Source organism: Hyperolius riggenbachi, chromosome 6 (assembly GCF_040937935.1).
Source record: "Hyperolius riggenbachi isolate aHypRig1 chromosome 6, aHypRig1.pri, whole genome shotgun sequence".
In the NCBI taxonomy this organism is placed as follows: Eukaryota; Metazoa; Chordata; class Amphibia; order Anura; family Hyperoliidae; genus Hyperolius; species Hyperolius riggenbachi.
This window is the reverse complement of record NC_090651.1, coordinates 258,398,613-258,414,376: the sequence shown is the minus strand read 5'-3', so window position 1 is coordinate 258,414,376 and position 15,764 is coordinate 258,398,613. Positions and strand designations below refer to the sequence as shown.

General features: G+C 43.7%; 1 protein-coding gene across 3 annotated transcripts in view; it reads left to right on the top strand.

Annotated features, from left to right (window-relative positions):
- C6H1orf159 (chromosome 6 C1orf159 homolog) overlaps positions 1-15,764 on the top strand; it is a 99,739-nt gene that overhangs the window by 18,978 nt on the left and 64,997 nt on the right. For 2 of the 3 annotated variants that reach the window (XM_068240746.1, XM_068240744.1), the window contains exons 3-4: positions 605-723; positions 12,405-12,477. In XM_068240746.1, coding sequence (XP_068096847.1) covers positions 12,406-12,477 — 72 coding nt within the window. In that variant the 5' untranslated portion in view covers positions 605-723; position 12,405. The remainder of the gene's footprint in view (positions 1-604; positions 724-12,404; positions 12,478-15,764) is intronic. The other variant, XM_068240745.1, reaches the window with a different exon arrangement.

Genomic DNA, 15,764 nt, shown 5'->3' with positions numbered 1-15,764 from the left:
ACGTGTCATATTTATATCCTTTAAGCAATACCAGTTGCCTGGCTGCCCCGCTGATCCTCTGCCTTGAATACTTTGAAGCATATGCAGATCAGACGTTTCTGAGATTGTCAGATTGGACTGGATTAGCTGTATGCTTGTTTCTGGTGTGATTCAGACACTACTGCAGCCAAATAGATCAGCAGGGATACCAGGCAACTGGCATTGTTTTAAAAGGAAATAAATATGGCAGCCTCCATATCCCTCTCACTTCAATTGTCCTTTTAAATTTTAATCGAACTGCAGTGTTGCACTGCTAGATGCAGTACACATTCTATGTGTCGTCAATCTACCCTACTGCCCCCTTTCGAGCAAGATCTTCTATGCAATGCATTCTATAATTAAGCTGAAAATCGAAATTAAGATCTAGCGGGAATGTTGGGGCATTGTTATCTAGCGGATTCTTTAACAGTGATCACATTTCCTGGGAATCGACAAGGAAAATCGCCTTTTAGGCTTTGAATTGAATATCAGGAAAGCGTATGTTGGAGGAAATTTGATTGTACTGTATAGGTTGTATTACTTTATAGGCTTTATGCAGATTTATTTTCACCGATTTTTATTATAGAACACATTGAACTTGTTTGGAAGATACTGGAAGTAAGACTTGGAAGCATTTATAAGTCACAGCAAGTCATGATATCGCGCAAAAAGTAAATGTGGACATTACAGCCATCTATGGACTGGGTAAGGAAACATTTGATAATCATTTACAGTATATGTAGATTTTTATTTGGTAATTGCATAATACATACAGTGCTTTATATATTTATATGCATGTGTTAAATATTAGACAAAGGTAACCAAAGTAAACGCAAATTGCATTTAAGTGATAATTTTATTTAAAAACCTAAGAGAATTAAGTTCAGTTATAGCTAAGCCCCTTTATCTTAGCTTTTGTGACTCTCTTGCAACTAGCAGAGTCCCAGTGGATTGGCGTACAGCCCACGTTTTCCCATTATTTAAGAAGGGCAAAAAATCTGATCCAGGAAATTATAGACCTGTAAGCTTAACATTAGTTGTATGCAAACTATTTGAGGGGTTACTAAGAGATACTATACATGACTTCATAGTAGAAAATAATCTTATTTCTCAGCATCAACATGGGTTTACTAAAGACAGGTCCTGTTTGACTAACATGCTCAGCTTTTATGAGGTAGTGAATGCTAATATGGATATTGGGAATGCTGTAGATGTGATATACTTGGACTTTGCAAAGGCCTTCGACACTGTTCCCCACAGAAGTCTGGTGCAAAAGTTGAGGATGCAAGGACTGGGGAAGAGTTTGTGTGCATGGATAGGGAACTGGCTAATGGACAGAAAACAAACAGTTGTGGTCAATGGATCGTACTCAAAATGGGAGACTGTTAGCAGTGGGGTCCCACAGGGGTCTGTACTGGGTCCAGTGCTCTTCAATTTATTTATTAATGACCTAGTAGATGCAGTAGTGAGCAATGTTGCTATTTTTGCAGATGATACAAAATTGTGCAGAATCATCAACTCTCAGGAAGATAGTGTCATATTGCAACAGGATCTGGATAGGATGGCTATATGGGCACATACATGGCAGATGAAATTCAATGTTGACAAATGTAAAGTCATGCATTTTGGTCGTACCAATGGTCTAGCACCATACAAAATAAATGGGATACAGTTGGGAACATCAAACTTGGAGAAGGACTTAGGACTACTCATCGACAACAAGTTAAATAATCGTGCTCAATGCCAAGCCGCTGCAGCTAAAGCGAACAAAATTTTGGGATGCATTAAAAGGGAAATAAAAACTCGAGATGCTAGCATAATATTGCCCCTGTTTAACTCTCTAGTAAGGCCACATCTGGAATATGGAATTCAGTTCTGGGCACCACATTACAAAAAAGATATTGCAGTTTTAGAGCAGGTGCAGAGACGAGCTACAAAATTGATACGTGGGATGGAAGGTCTCGCTTACCAAGAAAGGTTAGATAAACTGGGTTTATTTAGTCTAGAGAAAAGACGCCTTAGAGGAGATCTAATTAACATGTATAAATACATTAGAGGGCAATATAATAGCTTGGCGGATGAGCTTTTTGTCCCTAGGCCTTCTCAAAGGACTAGAGGACATGAGCTGCGCATGGAGGAAAAACGTTTTAGCCATTTATTTAGGAAAGGGTTCTTTACAGTAAGAGTGGTTAAGATGTGGAATGCATTGCCACAGGAAGTCGTTATGGCAAACTCTATACCTGCATTTAAAGGGGGCTTAGATGCTTTCCTTGCGTTGAAAGACATCCATGGCTACAATTACTAGGTTATGCCTAATGATGTTGATCCAGGGATTTTATCTGATTGCCATCTGGAGTCAGGAAGGAATTTTTCCCATTTGGGGCTAATTGGACCATGCCTGGTGGGTTTTTTTTTCGCCTTCCTCTGGATCAACAGCGGTATGTGGGGGACGGGCTGGAGTTGTACTTTGTACTGGTTGAACTCGATGGACGTATGTCTTTTTTCAGCCAAAATAACTATGTAACCTAATCCAAACCCTACATGGCCCTATGGGAAAAGTTATTGCCTCCCTTGTGAAATCGTGAAGAAAATGGGGTTATATGGCCAGTACTCTGTTGACACTACAGTTAGTTAATTACAAGACAATCTGGTAACACTGTCAGCTGCTGGACAAATTGATCAGATTCAGTGAAGTATAAATATACCTTCAAATGACATTAGACAATTTGTTTTATATATATATTTTTTTTCTGTTTTGTAATCATAAGTGTGACTGGGCCCTGAGCAGCAAAACATTTGTTGTATATACTTTTATTCAGTAGTACATATGAACCAAAAGTAAATTTATCATCACAATTGCATGAAAAATTAGAACAGTGGTCCATTGCTCCACTCTACTAGTTTTGCTCCAATTTTGCATGCGATTGTGATAAAGCTCCCTCATGGTCTTGTGCTCAGGACAGCCTGCCTTGAGCTAATCCTGCTGTCACATGAAGTATTCACATGCCTGAGTGCTTTACACTAGCTGAGTGCAGCTAAACTCTCTGCAGATCTGCCATGTGCCTCCTTCTCCTAGCTAAAGAGAGCATACACTGAACATTTTAACCCTTGTTTAAAGTGAACCTCCAGACTAAAAATCGACTCAGCAGCACTGAAAAGGCCTGGTGTTTCTTTTCACAGCATCAGAACTTTTTCTCTTATACAAGCCTCATTTTAAGCTGCACAGAAGAAAACTGCCCGGGCATTTTCCTCCTGATGCTGTGCAAAGCATGATGGTATTTCTGATGTTCTCGTTCTGCTGTTTTGGTGCAATTTTTGAACATTTTGAATTTGACATTTGAAGCCTAGCGCATGCAGCTAGGAGGGGTTATCAGGACACAGGACAGTTGGAACTGTGTGTCTTATGCTCCCTGTCACCTCCTTTCATCCAAAAAGATGGCTGCCCCCAGGACAAAGATGGCAGCCCCCAGGAATCACAAACATTTGCCTGTTCTTTTAAAACAGGGTGGGTAAAAAAATATATTACCTCCTCTATTCTAATTAACATAACTAATGTAACTTAATGACAGTATGTTTGTTTAGGCCGAAGTTCCCCTTTAATAAAGAATATCCCCAATCAATCAAAGACCTGTACAGCTTTCTTACTGTCCCTCCTCTTTCAACTGAGCATGCCCGGTATGACTTCTAAGTCATGTCGGGCATGCTCGGTGGCATAGTGGTTAGCGCGCTCACCTTGCAGCGCTGGGTCCCTGGTTTGAATTCCTGCCAGGTCAATGTCTCCAAGGAGATTGTATGTTCTCTCCGTGTCTGCGTGGGTTTCCTCTGGGCACTCTGGTTTTCTCCCACACCCCAAGCCCCAGGTAAGTATAAATCCTGGGGCAGTATTTGTCTCTGTGGCACTGCCTGCACCCCAGGTCTCCTTTGTGTAATGTGTACCCCCGGGCTGTGCAGAGTGTTGCAGAGGAGCTAACTCTCACCTTTTCGCCGGTGTGCCTCCCCTATGTCCTCTCTCCTGGGTGCCTGTGTCATGTGACAAACACTAGAGGCCGAACCCTAGAGGTGGTTGAGTCTGCCGGATATTGATGGAAAAATCGATAAATGTATGGCCTCCTTGAGCAGGGTTCATGTCAACAAATAAATTCTCTGGTTACAGCAGCCATCACAGACTTAACACTACCTTTCACTGTTCACGCCTGACCCTTAAACCGACTTCAAGCAATGGAAGTTATCAAACCTAACCCACATATCAGGAAACTGGGTACCCAATAGGCCTGAACTATAAACCATTTCAGGATCGAAATCGCGATCACAAACGGCGATTCCTTGATCGTCATGGTGGAGATTGCCTGCGGGCAATATAGCAGTCCGCTCTCCCACTGTGCACAGCTCGTCGCACCGTTCAGCGGGTCCTACTTGCGGCGATGGAGGCGGCTCACTCTCTCCCGTGCACTGCAGCCTGTCAGCTGAGCGGGCAGCAGACTCTGCCCACAGGCTACCAATCTCGTACAGCTCACTCCTCCGCCAGCAATTCAGGTTTACATCTTGTGCTATTGCCATGGCTGGTGTAAGTAGATTTCTAATGGAAGGCTGAAAGCATTACAAGCAGTATTTGTCAAGATTTTATGATCATTCGCTATAATTTTAGTTTTGGAAAAGGAGAAGGTTTTTATATCCTGCGCTGCTGAAAAATTAGATATAGGCTCCAATCATTAATTCAGGTGATTGTTCCTAGTTATTGCATTGGATGCTGCTCCTTAAAACTGGGTTGTGCCAGGCACTAAGAGATGAAAACAAAAATAGAGACAAGCGCTCCTATAGTGCATTAACGTATTTTACTGCTTTTACGCACAAAATTATTGCAGTTACATCAATTGATGGGTGTATAGCGCGTGAGAGTGACCGCCCATAAGCTAATCCTCCCTGCTGCAGGCTGGCCAGGACCCGGGTTAGGCTGTAGCGTTGTCCTTGCGGTGTAGCCGGAAGAGAAGGGGGCGTCGCACAAAAGCAGTAAAATACGTTAATGCACTATAGGAACGCTCTTGTCTCTATTTTTGTTTTTATAATTTTAGTTTTACTTGTAATTTAAAACATTTTTTTTTTTATTGGCCTAAAACATACGTAAAGCGTTTTTTTTTTTTTTTTTTTTTTTTTTTTTTTCTCCCTTAGGAGCACATAGCTGTATCATAGACTGGTAATTCGTTGCAGGGTAGATTGTGTAACAAAAGAAAAATGTCCATAAATGCCAGACCCTGGTTTTCAACACCTCTAGAGTTGGAGCTGTCTTGATTAGATATGGCAGTTTTCCAAAGGGCAGCATGACAGATGGTTCTGGCTCCAAACGTTTTTAGGTTGGCTTTGCAGGAGACAGTTAATAAATCTGTTACTAAGAGGTTGTGGGATTGTGTTGCAGTTGCAATAAACCCTTCTGGCATCCAGGGCCTAAATTGTATAGAGTTTTGAATGTTAGTAGGTCAAAATTCAAGTTTGTACTGAATGAAGGGCATTTCAGTACTCCAGCTATGATTCGATTATCTTCTAACTAGGGTTGAAGAATCCTCTAGAGCAGGTGTCCAAAATTCTTTAAGACTAAGGGGCATATCCGCGTTCTTGAGATTGCCAGGGGGCTAAACTGGCCAAATTAACTAACTTTTTGGTTATTGCTTCTTTTGCAAAATGTTCAGATCTTTGTGATGCTGCTGCTGACATAGTGGCAGCTGCTAATTGGTGACTGTTGCAGGTGCAGTGGCAGCTGCTAATCAGTTGCTGCTGTAAGCTAGCAAAGTAGCTGCTAATAAGAGGCTGTTCCTTTATGTCATTGGCTGGGCGGACAGCAGACTCTGCCCACAGGCTCTCAATCTCGTGTGGCTCACTCCTCCCAGCGCCTCCATGAGCACGTCACTAGATGGGGGGGGGGGGGGGCAGACTCTGCATGCCTGTCAATTGTAATATCACGGTTGGCAGACTCTTCCCGTACGCCTGTCGATCAAAGCTTGTATTGCCTCCAGCTCCTTTGCCCAGTGTGTCAGTGTGATGGTGCTGATGACTGTGCTGTGGTGTGACTGACTGTGGCCACCTATTCTGCAAAACTGTTGTCTGCAGTGGGGCACTGTGAAGTTGTGGCATTGCAATCTGTTCTTCACAGCTCTTGTCTGCTGCAGTGGGGAACAGTAAATTAGTACAAAATGTCATTTTCTGTCAGTGCATGTTTGCAGTTGTTACTGTGCACATTGTAAATTTAGCGATAAAGCTTCATTTGAAGAAAATCCTGAGTCGAATAGAAATCGCAATTTCTGACAAATTGTGCAATTCAATCTTTTCCTAAAATCGTTCATGCAGGTGTTTAGCGTGCGCTACAGCTACAGCTGTGTACAAAATCGTTCCACTTTGCCCTTTTTTGTAAAGAAGCATCTAACCCTTCCCACACCCTCCCTATTGTGTTTATAAAAGCCACATGTACCGCTTTCCTTCCTGCTATAAGAACCATTACTCACAGCTTTTATTTAACATTTTTATAAAGATGCGGAGGAAGGTGTGAGAAGGTTAAACTCTTTTACTCTCTTGAGCTTTACTTGCAGTGCGGTTTGCAAAAAGCTAACCTCTGAGTAGCAGCAGATAGATGGTTGGACTAGTCAGGTGATCAGATCTGTGTTCACAGAGCAGGTTAGCTGGTGTGCCGTTTCATTCCCTCCCAGATTATATCATGTGGGTGATGATGGGATAAGGTCAGGAATATGGTCAGATGAGATTGGTGTTTAGTCCTGCCAAGCAGCATGTGACTTGGTCCAGGAGTTGAACATTGCAAAACTAGTTAAGTGTTGAACTATGAAAAATGCAACAAAAAAAGACAGCTATGTATTTCTGAAGGGTTATAGCCCAAACTGCGTTCGTTTTCTAGTCTGAAATGTGTAAACTTGTCTAGATTTCTACAGTCAGTCTAGTTTAGCTTGCCCTTCCTGCACTAGTTATTTGCTGCTTAGATTAGGACCAGTTTTTGCTTGTTTGCCATACCTGTGCAATCTAGTGACTGGCAAGAAGCTATGAACCTCCCAGTCACGAATGTTGGTGGCGCATCTGGTTTCAAATGTACAAAGTACCGTAAGCTGTTTCACGTATGTGCCATCGGTTCCAGCCATATGTCAAGCTTTGCTGATCTGTTGGGATTTATAATTTCTCAACAAAGGTGTAATTTTACGTACAGTTGGACTCCCATATTGTAGCTTGCAAAATGCTACGCTACATCGGTCTCTAATTATATCCAATCTGTAAGGTTGGCAAGAATGAGCTGCTTCAGATGTTATGTTTCCCAAGGTACTGTGCATCCATACAAAAATGCTTTTCCAGATGCAATGGGAGAGGGCAGATGCAATGGCATCATTAAGCTTTGCATTTTTGAACTTAACAATTATAGGAATTGTATGAAAGTAAACATTAGTGGGAAATTAAATGCCTCAAGGAGTGTTTGAAAAGCATTCATATACAATTAAGGAGTACTCCTAACAAATCTGTATTGCATCAGGGGATAGTACTTTACCAGTACAGACATTAATAAAGGTGTACATGCTATAATAACACTGCTCATAATGGCAGCTCCTCTGCAACTTTAGCAGAGGTACTACAACTTATCTCTGTTAACTAATTAGAGGTCATAAAACTCCTTTGTGACTGAAGGAAAGCAGGAAACGGATGAGTTCAGTAGTTCAAGATTTACCTGTGAGCTGAAATAACCCGAACAAACTACCAATCTACCTGAAATAGTCTGAACTTTTAAACTTGGTTTTTAACATTTTTAAATGCAAAATAAGACTGAGGTATTTCAGAAAGTCCTATTTAGGATTTGAGCTACAGATCAAGTTGTTTCTCAACAGATGATTTTCACGCCTGGTTTGCTTTAATCAAAATGTTACCTAGGCACTTCAGGATGTGCTAAGAAAGGTCAATAACCATATACCGTAGGTAGCAACACCGGAAGGAAGAGACTCGTGGCTGCACTGACTGTTTCAACGAAATTAACAAAAAAATTTTTTCCTCAAGCAAAATATTAACCACTTAAGGACCAGGGGTGTTTAGTTAGATCTGTGCTGCGTGGGCTCTGCAGCCCGCAGCACAGATCGTGAATACAGCAGGGCGATCAGACTTCCCCTAAAACCCCGCCCCCCTTTTTTTTCTCCACTAGGGGGATGACCTGCTGGGGGGGTCTGATCGCTGCCGCTCTGTGTGGCCGAGCGGGGGGGGGCTCCTCAAAGCCCCCCTCCGTAGCGGTTTCCGCCCTCCCTACCTCTTCTGCCCTCTCGCTCTGGCTGGGAAGTGCGCAGGACGGATATCCGTCCTGCGCATTGTAGGATAGGCTTCAGCTATCAACTGACGGCGATCCCCGGCCAATCAGAGGCCAGGGATCGCCGATCTGCCCTACGGCGCTGCTGCGCAGCAGCGCCGTATGATGTAAACAGCGGGGATTTCTTCCCCGTGTGTTTACATTTTGCCGCGATCGGCGGCTCTCCGGCTGTTCACGGAGACACCCTCCATGAACTGACATGGAAAGGCCGCTCGCCATGGTAACCACTTGACGCCTATGGGCGTTAGCTGGTCGTTAAGTGGTTAAAACACACTAGACAATGTATAGAATTTTATTGTAGTCACACTAAAGTATGTTTGGGAATGCCTAAAAGGGTGCCTTGTACCTCTAAAACAATAAAACCAAGATTTCAAACATGTCACAAGTTCAAAGTGCATAGAAAAAGTTGATGAATTTGCATATGTAAAGACAAAAATACTTGTTGCAATCAAAACATTAGGAAAGTCAAAGGATGCAACAGCAAGTCTTAAAGGGATACTGTAGGGGGGTCGGGGAAAAATGAGCTGAACTTACCTGGGGCTTCTAATGGTCCCCCGCAGACATCCTGTGTTGGCGCAGCCACTCACCGATGCTCCGGCCCAGCCTCCAGTTCACTTCTGGAATATCTGACTTTAAAGTCAGAAAACCACTGCGCCTGCACGCCCGTGTCCTCTCTCCCACTGATGTCACCAGGAGTGTACTGCGCAGACACAAACCATACTGGGCCTACGCTTGTTTGCTCTTGATGACCTCAGCGGGATCGAGGACACGGCAACGCAGGCGCAGTGGTTTTCAGACTTCAAAGTCTGAAATTCCAGAAGTGAACCGGAGGCAAGGCCGGAGCATCGGTGAGTGGCTGCGCCAACACAGGATGTCTGCGGGGGACCGTTAGAAGCCCCGGGTAAGTTCAACTCATTTTCCCCTGACCCCCCCTACAGTATCCCTTTCCTGTCTATTTTACTCCCTTTTAAGTGGTTCATAAAAATATATATATATTTTTTTTTATTTTTATTTTATATTTTTGCTTCTGTTGCGTGAGAGACATGGAGTTTTCTCCTAATCTCTGTGCACAGTCATCCCACACCAATATACAGAATGATCCTGAGGACTCTTTCCTGGTATCTGATCTCACAGAGGGAGATTATCCACACTGTCTTCATATCCGTAACAGGCAGCAGCTTTGTCTATGCATGACTGTTATGCATGGTGTCTTTGTCTGCCGCTGTAGGCACGGCGCAGTCAGCACGTGCTGGGAATTGGTTCCCCTTGTCCCGTCTTGCTGTCACTCGCAGATGGCATGCCACGGTGATTTAGACAGTTATCAGCTGTTCCACTCTGTAACAGTTCCTCTAAACTCCATTGATTTTCTTTTAATGGTAGATACTTGATGTGAAACTCATCTACTAGTTTACAGATAACATTTTCTGTTTCATAGCAACCAGTAAAAAAAAAATAATTTAGTCTGTTAAAGGGAAGTCTGTTTAAAGAGTTAGTTGTCCCAAAAAACGTATATCTGCAAAGACTAGACAACCTACTGACATTATTTCAAAGTGAAGAAATGAATACAGCTTGCTAGAAAATAAACCTTTTATACAGTATAATATATTAAACAGCAACACTTACAATAGATCCCATAACGTTTTGTGTACTGTTTTGTAAGCCACTGAAGTTCAAGAAATAATTTTAAACACAAAGAAAACAGAGAAAACAGAGATATATCTATCTCTCTATCTCTCTCTCTATCTCTATCCATCTCTATCTATCTATCTATCTATCTATCTCTATCTGTCTATCTATCTCTCTATCTATCTATCTCTATCTATCTATCTATCTATCTCTCTCTATCTCTCTCTCTATCTCTATCCATCTATTTATCTCTATCCATCTATCTATATCTATCTCTATCTATCTATCTATGGGCCATAAGCAATTCACTTTTTCACCTGTGTTTTCTCCTAGGTGATATTTTTAAACTTGTCAATAAAATGCCTTTTAAGCCCCAAGAAGGCAAGAACATGCTCAAAATAATTTTGATAGTACTTTTTAAGCAACTTTTTGGTACTTTTTTAGTTGAAAAGTACTGGAAAGTTATTTAAAATCAAAGATGAAAAATTATCTCCTAGGAGAAAACTCAAGTGAAAAAGAGAATTGCATATGGCCCTATCTCTCTATCTCTCTATCTCATTACTGCCACAAACATGCATCACTTTTATTGGAATTCCACGTGAAAGACCAATACAAAGTGGTGTACATGTGAGAAATGGGACAAAAAAATCATACATGATTCCAGAAATTTTTTACAAATCAATAACTGCAAAGTGGGGTGTGCGTAATTATTTGGCCCCCTGAGTCAATACTTTGTAGAACCACCTTTTGCTGCAATTACAGCTGCCAGTCTTTTAGGGTATTTCTCTACCAGCTTTGCACATCTAGAGACTGAAATACTTGCCCATTCTTCTTTGCAAAACAGCTCCAGCTCAGTCAGATTAGATGGACAGCGTTTGTGAACAGCAGTTTTCAGATCTTGCCACAAGTTCTCGATTGGATTTAGATCTGGACTTTGACTGGGCCTTTCTAACACATGGATATGTTTTGTTTTAAACCATTCCATTGTTGCCCTGGCTTTATGTTTAGGGTCGTTGTCCTGCTGGAAGGTGAACCTCCACCCCAGTCTCAAGTCGTTTGCAGACTCCAAGAGGTTTTCTTCCAAGATTGCCCTGTATTTGGCTACATCCATCTTCCTATCAACTCTGACCAGCTTCCCTGTACCTGCTGAAGAGAAGCACCCCAGAGCATGATGCTGCCACCACCATATTTGACAGTGGGAATGGTGTGTTCTGAGTGATGTGCAGTGTTGGCTTTCCGCCACACATAGCGTTTTGCATTTTGGCCAAAAAGTTCCATTTTGGTCTCATCTGACCAGAGCACCTTCTTCCACATGTTTGCTGTGTCCCCTATATGGCTTGTGGCAAACTGCAAACGAGACTTCTTATGCTTTTCTGTTAACAATGGCTTTCTTCTTGTCACTCTTCCATAAAGGCCAACTTTTATGCAGTGCACGACTAATAGTTCTCCTATGGACAGATTCCCCCACCTGAGCTGTAGATCTCTGCAGCTCGTCCAGAGTCACCATGGGCCTCTTGACTGCATTTCTGATCAGCGCTCCCCTTGTTCGACCTGTAGGTTTAGGTGGACGGCCTTGTCTGGGTAGGTTTACAGTTGTGCCATTCTCCTTTCATTTCTGAATGATAGCTTGAACAATGCTCCGTGGGATGTTCAAGGCTGTGGAAATCTTTTTGTAGCCTAAGCCTGCTTTAAATTTCTCAATAACTTTATCCCTGACCGGTCTGGTGTGTTCTTTGGACTTCATGGTGTTGTTGCTCCCAATATTCTCTTAGACAACCTCTGAAGCCGTCACAGAGCAGCTGTATTTGTACTGACATTAGATTACACACAGGTGCACTCTATTTAGTCATTAGCACTCATCAGGCAATGTCTATGGGCAACTGACTGCACTCAGACCAAAGTGGGCCGAATAATTACGCACACCCCACTGTGCAGTTATTTATTTGTAAAAAAAAATATGTTTGGAATCCTGTATGATTTTCGTTCCACTTCTCATGTGTACACCACTTTGTATTGGTCTTTCACGTGGAATTCCAATAAAATTGATTCATGTTTGTGGCAGTAATATGACAAAATGTGGAAAACTTCAAGGGGGCCGAATACTTTTGCAAGCCACTGTATATTATGTTGCTCAGTTTATATTGCCTGGTTTGCTTCAACTCTGTGCAGTATGCTGCCTCTTTACAATTTGCTTGTTCAGTCAGAAGTCAGCACTTTCTGGTGAGCAGAAGAAAACTGACCACTGTAATACTGTATGATTGCTATGGGAAACATTGCTACATCTTTCCTCTTGTTTATAGAAGAGGGAGGATGACCCAGAAATGTGTATTAGAGGCTGTTGGTGTCCCTCGTGTCTTTGTGTTCTCTTGACATCGCTCTGCTGCCTGGATACCATTACACGTGTCTGACACTGGGTTTCTTGTCACAGAATGGCTGTACCCTGCATTATTCTCCTGGGCAGGTTCGTTCTGTACTCTGTGGGAGAATCGCTGAACTCTCTGGTATGTATTCTGACCTTCTCATTAGGACTTTCAGCCTCACACGGGACACTTGCTAAAACTCAGGCACTTGTAGAGCAGAAGCTAAATTCAGTTTTAAACTATGTACTGTAGTCATAAGCTGTGCCTCAGCATCTGTGAATGCCTCAGATTGTTACAGAACTTGTATATATCCTGTCCCACCAGTTACTAGTTTACTAACACATAAAAAAAACTTTTATTGTTGCAACCTTATGAAGGAGAACTCCAAGCATTATTAAACTAGATCTTTATAATTATTATTCATCAAAACACCATTACATGTAGACCTAAATGGATATATTTATACAGGAAGTATAAAATGTCACCAAGCTGTGTAAGGTGAAAGAAGGCTTTGACTGCCCTCCTCAATCACCTTAGAGCAGTGTTTCTCAACTTTTTCGAGCCAAGTACCCCCTATCGCAATTCAGTTCAAGCCAGGCATCCCCTACCAAGTGCCGCGCGCGTGTATACACCCCAGGTATTGCTGCCCCCAGTATAGATAGCGAAGTATAGGTGCCTGCTCCAGTATAGGAGTATAGGTGCCGTCAGTATTTCTAGGTATAGATGGCCCCAATATAGCTAGTTATAGATGCCTCCAGTATAGCCAGCCATGGGTGCCCCCAGTATTGCTAGGTATGGGTGCCTCCAGTATAGCCAGGCATGTGTACCTCCAGTATAGCTAGGTATAGGTGCCCCCAGTACAGCTAGGTATGGGTGCCCCCCAGGATAGGTGCCCTCAGTATAGCTAGGAATAGGTGGCCCCAGTATAGCAAGGTATAGGTGGCCCCAGTGTAGGTGCCCTCAGTATAGCTAGGTATAGGTTCCCCCAGGTATAGGTGCCTTCAGTATAGCTAAGTATAGGTGGTCAAAGTATAGCTAGGTATAGGTGCCCCCAGTTCAGCTAGGTATGGGTGCCCCTAGTATAGCGAGGCTTGGGTGCCTCCAGTATAGATATGTATAGGTGCCCCCAAGTACAGCTAGGTGTGGGTGCCCCCCAGTATAGCCAGGCATGGGTGCCCCAAGTATAGCCAGGAGGGGGACGCAGCGCGAGCGGGGAGCGATGCCCACACATAGCGGCGGGGAGGGGGGTCCACTCCCCCCTCCCCTCACCTGGGCTCCCCCATCAGCGCTTTTCCCCCCTCCGACACATTACAGCGGCATGGTGAAAGGAACGCAAACTTCTGCGTTCCACGCCGGAGATCCGATCTTCTTTGAGCCTGACACAACTTCCTGATAAACAGGAAGCCGCGTCATCGCTAACAGAGAAGAATCTCTGGCGTGGAACGCGGAAGTAAGTCCACGGTCCTTTTACCATGCCGCCGCTGTTAATGTGTCGGAGGGGGAAAGCACTGACGGGGGAGCCCAGGTGAGGGAGGGGGAGTGGACCCCCTCCCCGCCGCTATGTGTGGGCATGCTCCCCCGTTTTGCACTGAGTCCCCCTCCTGGCTGTGTACCCGGCTGGGGTCTCTCGTACCCCCTGGTCCGCGAACCACGTGTTGAGAAACACTGCCTTAGATAAGGACTACTGTAATGAGAGGGATATGGAGGCTGCCATATTTATTTCATTTTAAGCAATACCATTTGCCTGGCTATCCTGCTGATCCTCTGCTTCTAATGCTGGGCATACATTATAAGTTTATGCGCCGATATCGTCCCCACTCTCCGCCCCCCGCCGCTCCTTATCAGCCGCTTGCTTACCCGCTATTGTCGATCGAGCAGGGAATCTATCCGGCGGGTCATCGGACTTGTCGGATATTATCAATCGAGCCATCAGTGGCTCGATTGATAAGGAAATTCTCGAACCATGTATGTTTAGCATAATACTTTTAGCTATAAGAAAGCAACAAAAAAGAGAGAGTTGGCTCTTGGGTGCATGAAAATTCACAACAACTTTATTAGTACAAAAATACAAATATTCTAAAACTAAACATATACACACAATCTAAATATAAACGTTAAAAATTGTAGTCATACAACTCCGCCACAGAGAGGCCACTATGAACTCCAAATCTCCGTCTATACTGTGGGGCTGCAGTCCCCAAAACAAGTTATGTATAGAGATGTTTCAATTAATGTAAAGGAAACCATGTATGGGGATAAAGATAGTTCTCCATTGTAAAAAACGGGATGTAGAGGTGAAGCAGCTGAGCCCCCCCACTCGCAGGGGCTAGTTATACAACAAATGACACAAAAGCACTGTTATGGCTGTTGGTGTTCACATAAGTGCACCCCTCACTCGCAGAGGTGAATGGTGCTAGTAAGTGGTTAGTGAGCCAAGCAGGTTGTCAGGAGGTTGTTAGTGAGCAGTATAGTTTCAAACACAGCAGCACCTGGTGTATGGATCAATGACCACAATATCATCTGTAGCAAGCTGGAAAAACAGTGCGCAGGCAAGCGGTATGTTGATGGAGGCCAACAAAAATCCAGCACTAAAAGTCCCTTGGATCTGAGTGCGGTTATATAGCATATAGCTCAGCAGTACGCAAAGTTCCACATACAGCAGTTAGCACAGTTCCACTACAGAATCTGTAGCAAGCTGAGAAGCCATATGTAGGCAAGCAGTATGTTGACCAAAGCCAGCAGGAATCCAGCATTAGAGATCCCTAGGATCTGAGTATAATGATATAGCGTATAGCTCAGCAATTGGTAAAGTTCCACACACAATAATGGAGATCCACATAGAGTGATGCATGGGTGGTGATATAGTTACCAAACCGACTGTCCAAATGGTTTCCAGAAGAAAGATGATGTTATTGGAGAGGAGTCCCAAGTGGCAAGGTGGCAGAGTATCTCGCTGTGATGTAGCCTAACATGTTTCGCCGTTTCCTAACGGCCTTATCAAAGGCGGGCAGCGGAGAGCATGTTGAGAGAGCGCCATGACGGCGTTCTTATGCTGGTCGCACTGGCCGGCAGCCCCAGTCACGCCCCCCGCGTCCCCACGCTTGGACGCCCCGCGCGATGACGCGGAGGCGCACAGGAGCGCGTCATTGGAGCGCAAATAATGCGCTCTACCCTGGCAAATGGGAGAAAATGCCCAGGAACGGAGATCCGCTATGACGCACTCAGAGGGGACAGGACAGGGGGCGGGAACGGGCGGGGAGCCAGCGACAAACAATCAAACATGCACAAGTATATGAAAAATTATATATATGTACAGATGTTGTAAAAATAAATAAACAAAAAGAAAATCTAGGTAACACAGTACATATAATGAATGTTGAGACATATAATTCAACCTATAGTGGCCAGCGTAGCAGAGCCTGGTGAAA